At 41.1% G+C, this 13,804-nt stretch overlaps 1 protein-coding gene across 2 annotated transcripts; it reads right to left on the bottom strand.

Annotated features, from left to right (window-relative positions):
* Positions 1-1,218: 1,218 nt before the first annotated feature.
* On the bottom strand, positions 1,219-6,403 carry paqr7a (progestin and adipoQ receptor family member VII, a). Of its 2 annotated transcripts, none has more exons than XM_084562672.1 (2): positions 6,337-6,403; positions 1,219-5,097 (listed from the first exon to the last, which is right to left on the bottom strand). In XM_084562672.1, exon 2 carries the CDS (start codon positions 5,078-5,080, stop codon positions 4,022-4,024), a length of 1,059 nt encoding a protein of 352 aa, XP_084418798.1. In that variant the 5' UTR covers positions 5,081-5,097; positions 6,337-6,403; the 3' UTR covers positions 1,219-4,021. The 2 variants fall into 2 exon arrangements, with proteins under 2 accessions (XP_084418798.1, XP_084418797.1); XM_084562671.1 differs by having other exon boundaries at positions 1,219-5,100; positions 6,337-6,400.
* Positions 6,404-13,804: the final 7,401 nt, after the last annotated feature.

The raw sequence follows: 13,804 nt of genomic DNA, 5'->3' as shown, positions 1-13,804 counted from the left end.
CAGCAACATGAACACTGAATCGTCAAAAATGCTGCCATAGTTAAGTTCAAGGGTAGCAATCTGATGTCTAACCCCTTGCATGTGCGCCATTAAAACGCAGCCCACCTGACAGTTTCTCAATGTGCTATTATGAAAGGTTACCGTACTCTCAACAGTAGCCGACTCAAGACACAAATGCTGAACTCTTCCAACTAGCTGGAATTGGAGGCTCATTACCGTCCTCATCTGAGTTTCAGACATCAACCTGAGGGGTGGCTGGTACTTGTGAACACATCAGTGTGCACTAACTAAAGCCTGAAGGCTTTTGCCCCTGAGACTTTATGCATCTACAGCTGCATTGATCATGCAACCTAAATCAGGGATTCATCAGTTGTTTAAGGACACTTCTACACAATACCCCAAAGAATTTCCAAACAAGAGGTCTCCCACTTAACACAGCCTTCTCTGCCTCATAGGGAGTACAAGGATGCTACTCTTAAAACAGGCGTTACATGGGGCTGTCTTAAATTCAGACAACTGGTGCACAACTCTGTTCAATCCTAAGTCTTATTAAAGTTCTACAAGGGCAGGTTTATATAGTAAGTCAGGCTTGGCAGTCTGAACAACAACTGTGAATCAGTAACGCATTAGAACATAGCGGCGTGTTTGCACAAATGCATGTAAACAACTGACTTTATGTGTGTTGCCACTCAGGCACGTAGACTTCACATCAGAAACTGGACCGTGTGCTGCCACTGGCAGGCAGGGAGAGACTGAACAGATCCTCCAAGTTAGTTTTATACTGACTAAGAGGACAGTTGCCATCCTTTCTTTTGCTTGCTCGTTTTCTGAGTAATCCCAATACCCGTCTGTTTTTATATGTCGACTCGGAGTAATAAGGCACAGTTTCACCTTGTGCTACCGTCTACTCTGAGCTTACAAATTACCAACACATATGCACAGCCTCTCACCGTCAAGTGTATCCATACAGTATGTAAATAACAGCTGAGGCCCTGCTACAAGGAACACTGTTTGACAGGTTGCTATGGACACCAATTAAGCAAAGAGACATCCTTTGAGAAACAGCCGTCAGGTTCGTCATCTGTCTTAATAGATCATGTCATAACAGAATACAAAGAGAACACTTAATACATAACATGATTCTAGGACCTGCACCAACACACACTGTATATATCCTCCAGAAACAGTAAGAATACAGATTTTAAAATGTCATGATGTTAAAGGTTTTATTTTATTTATTTTTAACAGTTAAAACATAGTGTTTGCAATAAGACCTTACATGCCACGGTATTAACTGTTAAGATAATCCTTTATTAATCCCTTATTTTTGAGTACTCCCAGCAGAAACCACCAGGTAGGTTTCATGCTGCATTTTTAAGATAACAATGAAGATAACATGTCAGAAACACACCTTCATTTACACACAAAGGTCGACGTGCTTTTGATAAATATACTCAACAGAAAAAAAAAAAGTTGTTCAAAAATCTCATTGACAAGGAAAGAGGCTTTCTCAACAGTACGCTTCATATGTCTGATCATGATTTGAAAAACAGTTCCATTTTTATTGTATTTAGTATTTATGTTTTGCAGTGGCCAGTCCAGAACCACATTTCCCATAAGCCCTTTACGTTTTAAGTACAGTGTTTAACATTGTTTGACTTGATGCCATCTTTACTTCATAGTCAGTCGTTGGCATCATCATCTCTTGCAATTATAAATTATCACAAAGGCACCAACGAGTTGTCAGGTAAGACACAATACAGTGACTGCAGCGATTGTCTACACACACATAATAAATGTCTACAATATGACATTACAAAAGACTGACATTATATATTAAATCCCTCACAAAATGTCCACATTTTCTTTAAATACATTCTACAGACAGTACATTCAGTAATATCCAACGACAATGTAATCAAACTTGCAGTAGCACAACAGATTGTAACAAAAACAACCGTTAAAATCTTGGACTGGCAATGACAAATGTCTTAGAGTGTCTTTAGAAAATTTAAACCTGCATGTATAAGCCCATAAAAACGGACTTTAACCTTTAATACTAAGGCTTCAGCTCTTGAACAATCTGCACACCGTGTCATTATCTGCTGACATTTAGAGGACATCAGCAGAGTAATCGTGTCATTTTCAAGGCAATAGACGATCAGAGCTCCATTTATACTAGCTTTGACATGAAATAGAAAAAAACAGCTTCTCAAGGCACAATAATAAAGGCCCACATGCTGAACAGTGGTGGCTACACTGTAAAATGGCTGGTCTTCAGTTTGCGTTTCATTATTAGGTCTAAACTCTGATTATGGAGATTTGTCAACACTTTCGTACGATCAACAATCAAATAAAAAAAAAAAAATCTTACAAATCCACTGAAAAAACAACGGCCACAGTATAAATAACAAGACCCAGGGTCTGTTGCTTTCATAATATCATAAATACTTGTACATTTGAGATGCTCACAACTTGGTCATTAAAAAATTTTTTTTTTTATCAGTAACAGCAGTAATACATATAAATGGACATATACTGTAAGGAATGCTATTTAAGTTTTGAAAGACAAAACTCGATTTTTGAGAAAGTTGATAAAAATATTATGGCAGTATTTAATCACAGTGAAGCGTCTGAATATAAATTGTCATCACATCTACTTTATCATATCAAACATTTAAGGTAAATCTTGAGTATCATCTATTGAGGTTTTGGCCTTAGAGATGTGTTGCCATCCCAATCATCTAGTATACGTCTTTCTTTTCTGTCTTGCAGTGATTTCGGTAAAAGTTATAGTGATCAACAACTCCCAATATGATGCATTCCAGTCACCACTGCCTGGAGAAACAAAACTCAACACAGCAACATAGAAAGCAAAATTACAGAGAAAATCAGTGCGTTTAGTATAAATGCTAAAATAGGAGTAGGCTACCTACTTAAGGTATGACGTGGGACGTAGAATTGAGGCAGACACCCATCAGCCATATCATTATGACCACCTGCATAATACTGTGTAGGTCTCACTTTTGCCACCAAAAAAAAAACTTTTCTGTAAAGGCATGGCCCTTTTGGACCTCTGAACATGGTGCCACAACATTGGCAACAGATCTGTTAAGTAGTGCAAGTTGCGAGTTGGGGCCTCCATGGATCGGACTTGCTCACTCAGCACATGCCAAAGATGCTCAGTTGGATAGGGATCTGGGGAATTTGTACATCAAGTCAGCACCTTAAGCACATTGGTGTGGCCCTCATGCCATTCCTGAACAATTCTGGGCTTTGCAGCAGGGCGCTTTACGCTGTTGAAAGACGCCACTGCCACCTGAGAACACAGTTTCCACGAAAGGGTGATCTGCAACAATGCTTAGGTAGATAGTACGTGTCAAAGTAACATCCACAGGAATGGCAGGACCTTACGTCTAACATTGTCCAAAAGTATCGCACTGCTTCCGTCAGCTTGCTTTCTTCCCATGGTGCATCCAATGCATTCCCCAGGCAAGAGGTTAAAGTCCCCACAGATGTTCTGATGCAGTCATCTAGCCATCCAAATTTGGCCCTTGTCAAAGTCACGTCTAACGTGTCAACTCTGAGGACAGAATGTTCACTTGCTGCCCGACATATCCCACCCACTGACAGGTGCCATGACAATGAGACAATCCATGTTAATCATTTCAGTGGTCATAATGTTATGGCTGATCGGTGCATAAATCAAGCCGGCCACACCGACCTCGATCATTGATTTACATATTGTCTGCACGGACAGACAACCTAAAAACAAAATGCATTCAACAATGCCCGTTATCAGAGCAGAGGCACAAAAAGCACCAGCCATTACAGATACATGAACGATTTTTGCACGGTGCATGACAAAAACACACAAGAATATAAAGTAACGCCTAACTTCAATATATGTATGTCTTGTAATTGCTAAATATTGCTTAAGCCTGCTTCAAGAATAATGACCCCACTTCAAATCAAAGCAGCGTCTGAAGGAAAGGCACATAATGCTATGACATTTATTATATTATTTTGACTTGGATTTGAGGTCAAGCACTTTTTTAACTTTCCTCATCATGACAACAGCAATCAGCGGACACACAACCAGGGTGACTCCATACAGTGCTACAAAGAGAGCTGGCTCACCGCTCTCATGGAGACGCGAGTACAGTTCCCTGCGGTCCACGTAGTCGAGGTGGGAGGCGTGGATCTGACACAGGGTGCAACAAGAAAGGAGCACGTGGAAGATTTGATGGCTGTGTCCCACAAAGTCGCACCGTCCAGGGAAGCAGCACTCTGGCAAGGGGAAGGTGAAGAAGAAGGCACAGCTGATAAAGAAAGCCACCTGACCAAAGTGGGAGACGATGGTGGTGTCGGTGCTGGACCAGGTTAAGAGCCTCACAGCCACGGGACTGCTGTCCCAGAGATAGGCGAGGGCTGAGGGCACCACCTGGCACACCTTACGCACCCAGGTGGGTAGTCTGTGGTTGGAGTATTTGCCGTAGCAGCAACCCAGGCATGAAAGACAGCTGAGGAGAGTGGCAGTGGGCATGAAGAACCCCTTCACGTGTCTGTACAAGCTCTCATCCACAGCATAGTAAAAGTGGACTACAGCGCTGCCATACTGATACTGTGCCACCCCAACATAGTCAAGAAAGAAGAAGCAATAGTTACAAAGCACAGACTTGCCGCCCAGTAGGTGAGCTATTGCACTGAATGCCGAGTAGATGAAGGAGGAAACAATGAGGATGAGCAGGGGCCACGAATGAGCGTCACCAGCAAAGTCCACAGTCTCAGAGAGCTCATGCAACTTAGCCAGAAACACCAAACAAGCCAGCAGGTGAGTCCAGATGTTGACGGTCTCGTTGTGGCGCTGGAACAGCGACAGAAAGTAGTAGCGCCAGTTCTGGTGTAGCTGCCGGTAGCCGCTGCAGACGTAGCGCTCCCTGAAGTAGTGGGGGACCTCGGCGTCTCGGACGGTGTCGGGCATGGAGGGCGCCGCCTCGGTCAGCATCCGGGGGACTTGCCTGATCTGCTGGAGGCTGATGAACACTCGTCCTATTCTCTCCATCACAATGGTCGCCATGACACGTTTGCGTTGTCCTGCTGCAGGGTGATTAAACAACACAGCGGTGATTAAGATGCAAAAATCGTCCCGAGGACAGAGCAGCAGTTACCCGGAAATGTTCGGCCGCACAAGAGGGGTCACGGCAGATACTGAAAACAAGGGTTCACACACTTTTGCAACTCACAGACGCGCAATACTTGTTCATTTTCCGGAACTTCCTGAATAAGTATAATATTTCTGTTCTCTTTGGATACTCTTCAGGACTTGCGCGGAAACATTTCGGGTCATTTTTATGCTGAAATGTAGAAAACTCTGAAGGGTGCGAAAACCATCAAGCAGCGTTGTGTGTGTGCCTGCATGCCTGCTGAACACAACGGACCAACAACAACACGCTTTAATTCTCACGGCTGTGCTTACAGTGAGAGTGGACTCGCCTTAATGCTGCGGTTGCCTGAGAGAATGGCTGCGGTCGCGGCAATGAAAACTAACTGTTCACGTGACTCAGTGCGACTAATATCAACGACTTTCATCTCCTCTAATGTCATATTAAAACACACCCTTTCGTACGTGTCGCTAAGTTTCCACTGAGCAGAGATTTTAGACATTTTTGAGCAAAAGAAAAAGACAAAATGCAGAGGGGGGAAAAAAAATAAGTCGCACACTTCCCTTCTTCCCTTAAAGCTGCCAACTGTTGCTTTAATATCGCTCTTTTTGGTTCGACACACAAAAATGTACGTTAGCTGGTGAGTTTTAGGATTTTGGACAGAGCCTAAGCTAACTGTCCCCCCCACTGCTTTACCGTTCTTCAGGCTAAGACAGGCTAACCGACACCTGGCTCCAGCTCTGAAGCTACTTCAACTCGAGAGGGTGAAAAAAAAAAAAAGAAATTCAATTCGCGTTAATTTATTTTATTTTTTTATTTTTTTATCAGCAGCAACATGTGTAGCTGCGCACTAATAAAATAAAAACTTGCCGTGTCCTCCTCACGGCCCGCTGTCTCCTTGCCAACTTAAGAAAACGTCCCTGGCAAGAAACATGCTGCTGCTTGTCGGATATCCAGCATCAAGCGGACTCACCTGGACCAAGTAACCCGCTCTACCTGTCATGTGTACGCTGGCAAGGTCTGCGACTGAACCCGAGGCAAACCACCACCCCCTAAAAAAAACCCTGAAACTTCTGCCTCAGCCTGAACCTAGGGCGTAACTTAATACACCTTGTATCCATCATCACTTTAGCAGACCCCTCTTTTCTAGTGCCCTTGTGTAAACTCGTACCTTAAAGGTGTCTCCTTGCAGAGATTGCGCGTTCCCTTCGACTCGGACGACCTCTTCCTCTTCCTCCGTCAGTCTTTTCAACAGATTCAGTCGGTTCTTCTGAAGTATCAGGGCGCCGTCAAGCTGTCCGTCGTGCGTGCCGGAAGTGTGGCGATTTTGTCCTAAAAAATAATTTGACTTTTGTTCCAAAACTTTCCTGCCAAATGTTGTGTCCTTATTTTTTTACAAAAAGAGTGAATGCAATAGAAAACACACTCAACGCAGTAAGCTTTAACAGATGAGATGTTAAAGCAAAGCCAATATTGGCGTATATCACAATAACTGTGGGAGGTAGTGAATGAAACTACACCGATCAGCCACAACATTAAAACCACTGACGGATGAAGTGAATAACATTGACCAACTTGTGACAATACAATGTTCTGCTGAGAAACTTTTGGACCTGGCATTCATGTGGATGTTACTTAGACATGTAGCACCCACCTAGACCAGACCAGGCACCCCCACCCCATAGCAATGTCACTCCTTGATGATAGCAGCCATCCCCAGCAGGATGCAGCCTGACACAGACACACACACAAAAACGGTTTAGGAACAACTAAAAAAAACAGCACAAGGTGTTGACCTGGCCTCCAAATTCACCAGATCCCAAACTGATCAAGTATCTGTGGGATGATCCACAGAGGCCCCTCCCCTCAACCCATAGGACCCAAAGGCCCCTAACTAACAACAGTCCGTTGTCAGACACCACAGGACACCCTCAGAAGGCCCATGTCCATTCTCTGATGAGTCACAACTGTTTTGGAGGCACAAGGGAGACCTACACAATATTAGGAAGGTGGTCATAATGTTATGCCTGATCGGCGTATGCCTGCTAATTTGAGTGGTAGGCATTCGTGTCATAACTGTTATATAAGTCATGGTTACATAAAGGGCATATTCGTCTGCAACAACAGTCTGATAAGTCTGATAACACTGTGGCGCAAATCTGACTGCGTATTGCTGTCACCAGCCTATGGACAGTGTTTTATTTTGAAAACTCTTACCGGAAGTACAGTTATACTCCTTACTTGTTGAATACCTGAACCCCGTGTCGATCTGGAGGAAGGAGAAGGTTTTCTAAAACGTCTAAAAAAAAAAAAAAAAAGGAAAAAACACCGGGAAAGAACCCTTCCTACCTGAGGTGCTTTATCCCTGTCACATACGTATCCACCAAAGATATAGACTTCAGTCGTTTTCTCATGTGTTCGTTGTTAAATTGACTTTAAGCTACATTTGAGAGGACCTCACAAAAACATTCAAAAAGTCATTCAGACACAGTTATCCACATTTGCTTGTTAAACTAAAATTTCTGGGTGGGTGCAGGCTCAAGGCAGTAAACAACACTTAAATCAGTGCGTCTCTTACAGAAAAAAAAAAAAAAAAAAAAGACATGGAGAGACACTCAGAGTGTGTGGGTGTGAGCTGCTGGAACATTCTTTGTCAATGACTATCTGCTCAGGAGTTGTTTTTACTTTACACAGACATGATATTTATTACATGATACAAGGAGAAGCACCTATGTCCTCATACCATGATCTGGACATAGTTTTGGTAATTGGTACATTTTTAGCTGTTTTCACATTTTAATAGTTAAATATTTGGTTAAAGGTTTAAAGTGGACAGTAACTAACAGAATACAAGGAATTTAGTTGGATAAAATGGAACTAGTGTTTCCACAACTGAACTGGAAACAGATTAGTTTTCAAAACATATATGTGAAGGTTCTCAGTCCTCCAGATCACGGTATATCCAAAAACACAAGCTGAAACAAAGGCAACGGTACAAATCCCATTGCCCTTGTTTCAGCAACTGCACTTAAAGAAACTAGAAGAAACCCTTCAAGGGTATGAAATCGTTTCAGCTAGTCTGTGTATACCGTTTGAGGAAGTAGTACCTTGGGGCAAAACGCTTTTGGCTTTCCCCCAGTTGTCAGTCAAATATGAAACTGATATCAGTCCTCTCAAATAACCTGAATCAAGAAAATGAATACCGGTATTTCCCTAAGGAGTGCATGCATTGTTTAAAGAGTGACTGAGATATTTAAAAGAAATAAAGTCCTGGGGGTGCCTGGTCTGGTCTAGGTGGGTGCTACATGTCTAAGTAACATCCACATGAATGCCAGGTCCAAAGGTCTCCCAGCAGAACACTGAATTGTCACAAGATGGTCAATGTCATTTACTTCTACCGTGAGTGGTCATAATGTTATGCCTGCATCCAAATAATAACGTAAAGTAAGTTTCATCAGAAAGACAAGTATATTTGGTACTATCTATCTTATAGTCTCAAATGAGGAGTATATTTGTGGAGTTTAACCCATATTCAGTTTAAGAATAAGTCCAAATCCTTCATTAAAAAGCATATTTGTTCGTATGTTGAGACGTAGGGTTTATAGTAGAATAAGAAAGGTTAGCGTAATGCTAATTCTTTGAGGCTTGCACGTGATGGTTAAAGTCAAAGATGGTTGGAGACAAGGAATGTACTTCAGGGACATGTGTGCTGTTGTTTACATATTTGTGCAAGCGCTAAAGGACAACAAGAAGGTGATCTTAGATGTGAGACATGCTCCTACTCTGATTGCACAGTTGACTGAAATAACATCACAAATACGCAGTTCTAGTTTTTCAGCAGTTGTATTTGGCTGGGGGGGGGGGGTCACAGACAACGGAAATGGTTGTCTATTAGTTTTGGTTTGACATCATTAACATTTACTTCACATCTGAAAAGCTGACCCCTTTTAAAGATTGAGTCATTTGCACAGTGGGAAAATGATACAAGATAAACATTACAGCTAATCTAATAGATGAGACATTTTAATGTCCTTGGTTGTCATTTGGAATAGAGAAATATTCCAGTCATTAAAATAAATGCATTTGCCAATATCCCAAGTCTTAATAGCAGTCAGTTTATTGGTCAGTTTAAATCTAAATGCACTGAATGTGATACAGGCATTCCACAAGGATCGGTCCTTGGACCTTGACGGTTTTAGGTAATACATCAGTGACAGCTCTGTTGCATAGGACTCTGGAATACAAATGTATGCAGATGTATACATTTGTGCATGCACAAGGTGGCACATTGGACATCAATAAAACTGTTTCTATATGCTTCTCAATTAGAAAGCTCCCGATTCCTTTTAAGTTAAAGAACAGTGACCAAGAGACAGTGCAACTCAAGTTGAACAAACCACAAAAGGAAGTCGGTTAGGAACATCCGTCAAACCTTTAGTCGAGTTAGACACGGCTTACTATTTTATACAGCTCTATCATTTACAAAGGCTGAATGAATTTCTCATAAATCTCCCTACTTTTTGGTCTTGGCGTTAGACTTTGAAGTTAAACTACTAACTTCTCATGGTCAAGCTATCAAAGTCCTGGCCAAGAAACCACTGCGATATGTAATATTTATAAAAAGTATAATTTAGTTATATTTTAGTTTTTACTGTTTTATTAAATAAAGCAAAGTAGTGTCTACCATCTATCTCCACCCATCAACAATACCTCAGTAAACTGCCAATAACATAAAGAATTAAACACTGTAAAACCTTTCTCCTTAATGATTGCTAACCTACTGATGTCCATTAAGGGGGCCGGTGTTGCAAATTTTGCTTTGGCTATATACACATGTATAACTAGTCTATGCATTGGCGACTGCCTCTGCAACTATCTTCTTCCTTGCAAATAATCTACAAAATAAAACTTAACAAGTGTTATCTATGAAATCAGATTCATCTTGAGCAGCACGGCTGAGCTTATATACTGCTGCTCTATCATAAAATATTGAGTCTCTGTGTAACTTCTTCTAAGTTTACATTGAGCATTCTTGGTGGTCAGTATCTCATCAGTTTTGAACTGGGAGGATGTCTCTAAGTGTTACTTCCACATCAGCGGTAATCCTGTTTCTCTTCACTGTTTTAAATATAGTCACACGGCCTCCGATCAAGACACACACTGACTGAGCTTATGGTTTTCACTCTGTCACTCCCTGAGTGTTTATCACTCTCACAAATATTTACACACTTCCTGTTTGCTAACCTTAATCATTTATATTGTGATGTAATATCCTGCCCACGACTGCTTTATTATTCATTGCTCTAATACTGGATTGAACTAAACAAAACTAAACTAAACGGATGAAAATCATATATTTAATTAAAGTTACCCATATTAGATCATTCACTGAACAAAACTCAGTCATCTGATAAACTGAAACTGAATTGTTAGGTTCTGAACTGAAAGACAATATCTTTAAGTCTGATATTTTTATAGCCTGCCATGTAAAAGTCCTTTTTGTCCAAATCTAGTTTTAAAATAATTAAATTAAAATATATGTTACTTAAGTTTCTAATACATTAAAAAAAAAAAAACTATATTGATGCTACTTATGGAATTTCAAGCATCACAGAACCCCATCTGTAAGAAAAAGTAATGCATGAAAAGAAGTATACCAGTACATCTACTTGACACAGTACCTACGTGCTGTACACTGTGCAAAGTATTTCTACATTGTGACAAATACATGAGGAGATGAAAAAGCTGCAGGATGTGACACAATGGATCATTTCACTACGGGTGTTTTTTTCTGCTTTCAGTCTGCAGTGCATGTTGTATCTTGTACATGCATCACTTTAACTAGTTAGACTTGCTGTGCTGTAAGGTTACTCTTTTTTGTTTGTGTCCCCCTTGAAACTAGTTTTGCTGCATTCTCATGTCTGGTGGATCTGCAGTATATCCACGTGGTGGCAGTGTTTCTTTTTCTTTTTGCAACCATGTCAGTTCTAACAGGTAAAATTACATTCATAGCAAAATGTGATTGCTTAGGCCTTTAATACCCTGAATGACAAAAAAAATAAATAATAATAATAATAACCTAATTTACACATTATCAACCAGAGTTTATCTCTATTAAGTGGTACATCCCAACATCAACTCTGAGTGGGTAAATGTGGGTAAATGTGACAGAAGTTCTTTGAGTACCAATAGCTAGAAAAGCGTTGTATAAGTACAGGACCATTTATATCTCATTATATTTTATGTAATATACTGTGTGGTAGTCTGACTGAACATAGATTTGTGTTGGAAGCGGCACAAAAATACAGCCAGATTCTCACATAGGGCTCGGTTGCACATAAGATCGGTTGCACCAGCTGCACCTTGGGGAGTTTCCCACTGAAGAGCAACTAAATTGGGTTGAGCCAGTCATATATCATTGTTAAGTAAAGCCTTTAGCAATGTGAAAATCGTAAAAAAAAAAAATAAACTCTCCACAGCGTCACCTGCAGCATCCCAATTAGCAAAAGATCCATCATAACCACCTAATGTATTCATTTCGACAAGCTTTTGACAAGCATTATCTGTTCACCCGCACTTTTGCCGAGGACTGAAGCGATAATGTTTCACACCATTGTTAAAGGTCAAGTTGAGTCACCCGCTGATGGTGACACTCTAATGCGATAATGCGTTAATGCCCCGTGTAGGCACTAATTTATGAGATGCATTTATGAGGCTTTGATTTAATTGCGTGTGAACTAACTAGGAGAAATCAGACTTCATGATCAGCTGGTGCAACCAGAGGAGCAGCTTGTCAACAGGCAAGGCAGGCGAATGCTTGGGGTCCCAGTTCAACGGGGGGCCTTTAAACTACAGCAGAGGCAATGTGTTAAGTTTTCAATGACAGCATATTCCTCCCTAAAGTTAAGTGTGACGGCGCCCACTTCAAAATGATTAGAGGTTATCCCTCTGGGACTCAAGAAAAAGAAAGAGGAGGAGAAGGAAAGAAAGTAAGGCAGGGTTAAAGCAGATGATGAGGATTGCTAATGATACCAAATAGCTGAATGAATAGTTAAGACTAGTCTAGAGTGTCTGTTGTCTTTGACAAAGTCTGCTGTGACAATTTATGCCTGAGCAACCCCATTTCTGGGTGCCACTGGGCCTTGACATACAAAGGGAAACATGAACAACCTGTGTCTCTCTGTCACTTAACATTTCAGCTTGTGGTCTGCTCTATTGTTGTAAATTCCCTAGCAAAACTTTAATTAGAATTAGTTAATTAGATCAATTGCCATACAGTGATCTGAGAGAGCTGAGACCCGAGGGATCCTGGAACCATTATCCTTTCATCAGTATAGATTGGGACTTCTGGCCTGGCACAATATACATGTCCAAAAGTTTGACACTTATTGAACCGTCAGAACACGAAATCAATATCACAATTTCGACAAATTACACCGGATCAATGCACTGAGTCATTATGGGATTCACCAGGTTTTATTAGCCTTTAATGAAAGGCACTTCACCTCTTGGGAAGTGACATGACATTATGGAGAAAACTGCTGTCTAGCTTTAAAACGACAGCTCTGAAAGTGCTTTTCTTTTCTCCCATCTTTAATCAGGGCCTTATTAACCAGCAAAAATGACAACTTTTTACTTTCCGTAGCTTCTTACGTAACTCTGTGATGAATTCACATTCCGAATGTGCTTCTAAAAGTGTAGAATCAGATCCTCTTTTCATTTCTTGGCTGAGTAACCACTGTCCAGGGAGCTGTGCTGGAAACTAGCGGACACTTGACATTTTACTTTTCAAACCTTTGACTGAAAAGGATAACGCGTCGCCCAGTTACAGTCTCCAAAGCAGCACGTCTTCTGGCCTAATTGGGTTGGATGGCTCCGCCAGATATCGAGGTGGCATTTTGCCGGCGAATTCCCTCAGCTCTCCGATGATGAGCCCAGTGTGCCTTCGTTTATCAAAGTCTGCCTGCTTTTGCTGAGTAGTTTGTTTTTGCCCTTCGCACAATTTATCACCTGCCACATCTAATGGGACCCAGTATGGAGTACACAGGGCCCCGGCAGATCCCTTGGGTTCATCTTTGTTTCCATTTCCACCACTGCCATAGATAACTCCTTCAATATCTGGAGCCCTCTGCCTCTGCTGCAGTGGAGGCTTCTCTGTGTGCTGGCATGAACACAAATAGAGGCTTTTTGCAATAAACTGGAGAGAAGTCCAGTTAAAGCACTTGTGCTGGGGTTGAAAAAATAATGGATCTGCTCAGACTTAGAATTTAGAAGTTTAGTTGGCAAAACATTAAAGGTTTTCATTGCATGTGTTTGCCTAAGTGTTCCCCAAAGTTATTTAATGGAAGTGTAGAACAGGTACAAGCAGAAATGATGCACTGTACCCAGACACTGTCACAAAATGTTATGCAAGGATGTGCTCATTATATAGATATTTCCACTGCTAGTGTGATTGTGACATAACTTGTGACCAGTTCAGTTTTTTTCTTTTCTTCTTAAACCGTTTGGTCTGAATAAATCTTATTATACTTCCAAAAATACACTGAATGTCAGACAATATAAAAACACTTCTGGATTCTTTTATCATCTTGACATCTTGTGTCAACAGTTATCCATTGCAACAAGTAAGGTTTTTGCGA

Source organism: Chelon labrosus (genome assembly GCF_963514085.1).
Source record: "Chelon labrosus genome assembly, chromosome: 16".
NCBI lineage: Eukaryota > Metazoa > Chordata > Actinopteri > Mugiliformes > Mugilidae > Chelon > Chelon labrosus.
This window is presented reverse-complemented; position numbering and strand designations above follow the sequence as displayed.

Coding starts and splice junctions, on each gene's coding strand:
- paqr7a (XM_084562672.1), bottom strand. CDS start 5,080: ATGGCGACCATTGTGATGGAGAGAATAGGACGAGTGTTCATCAGCCTC.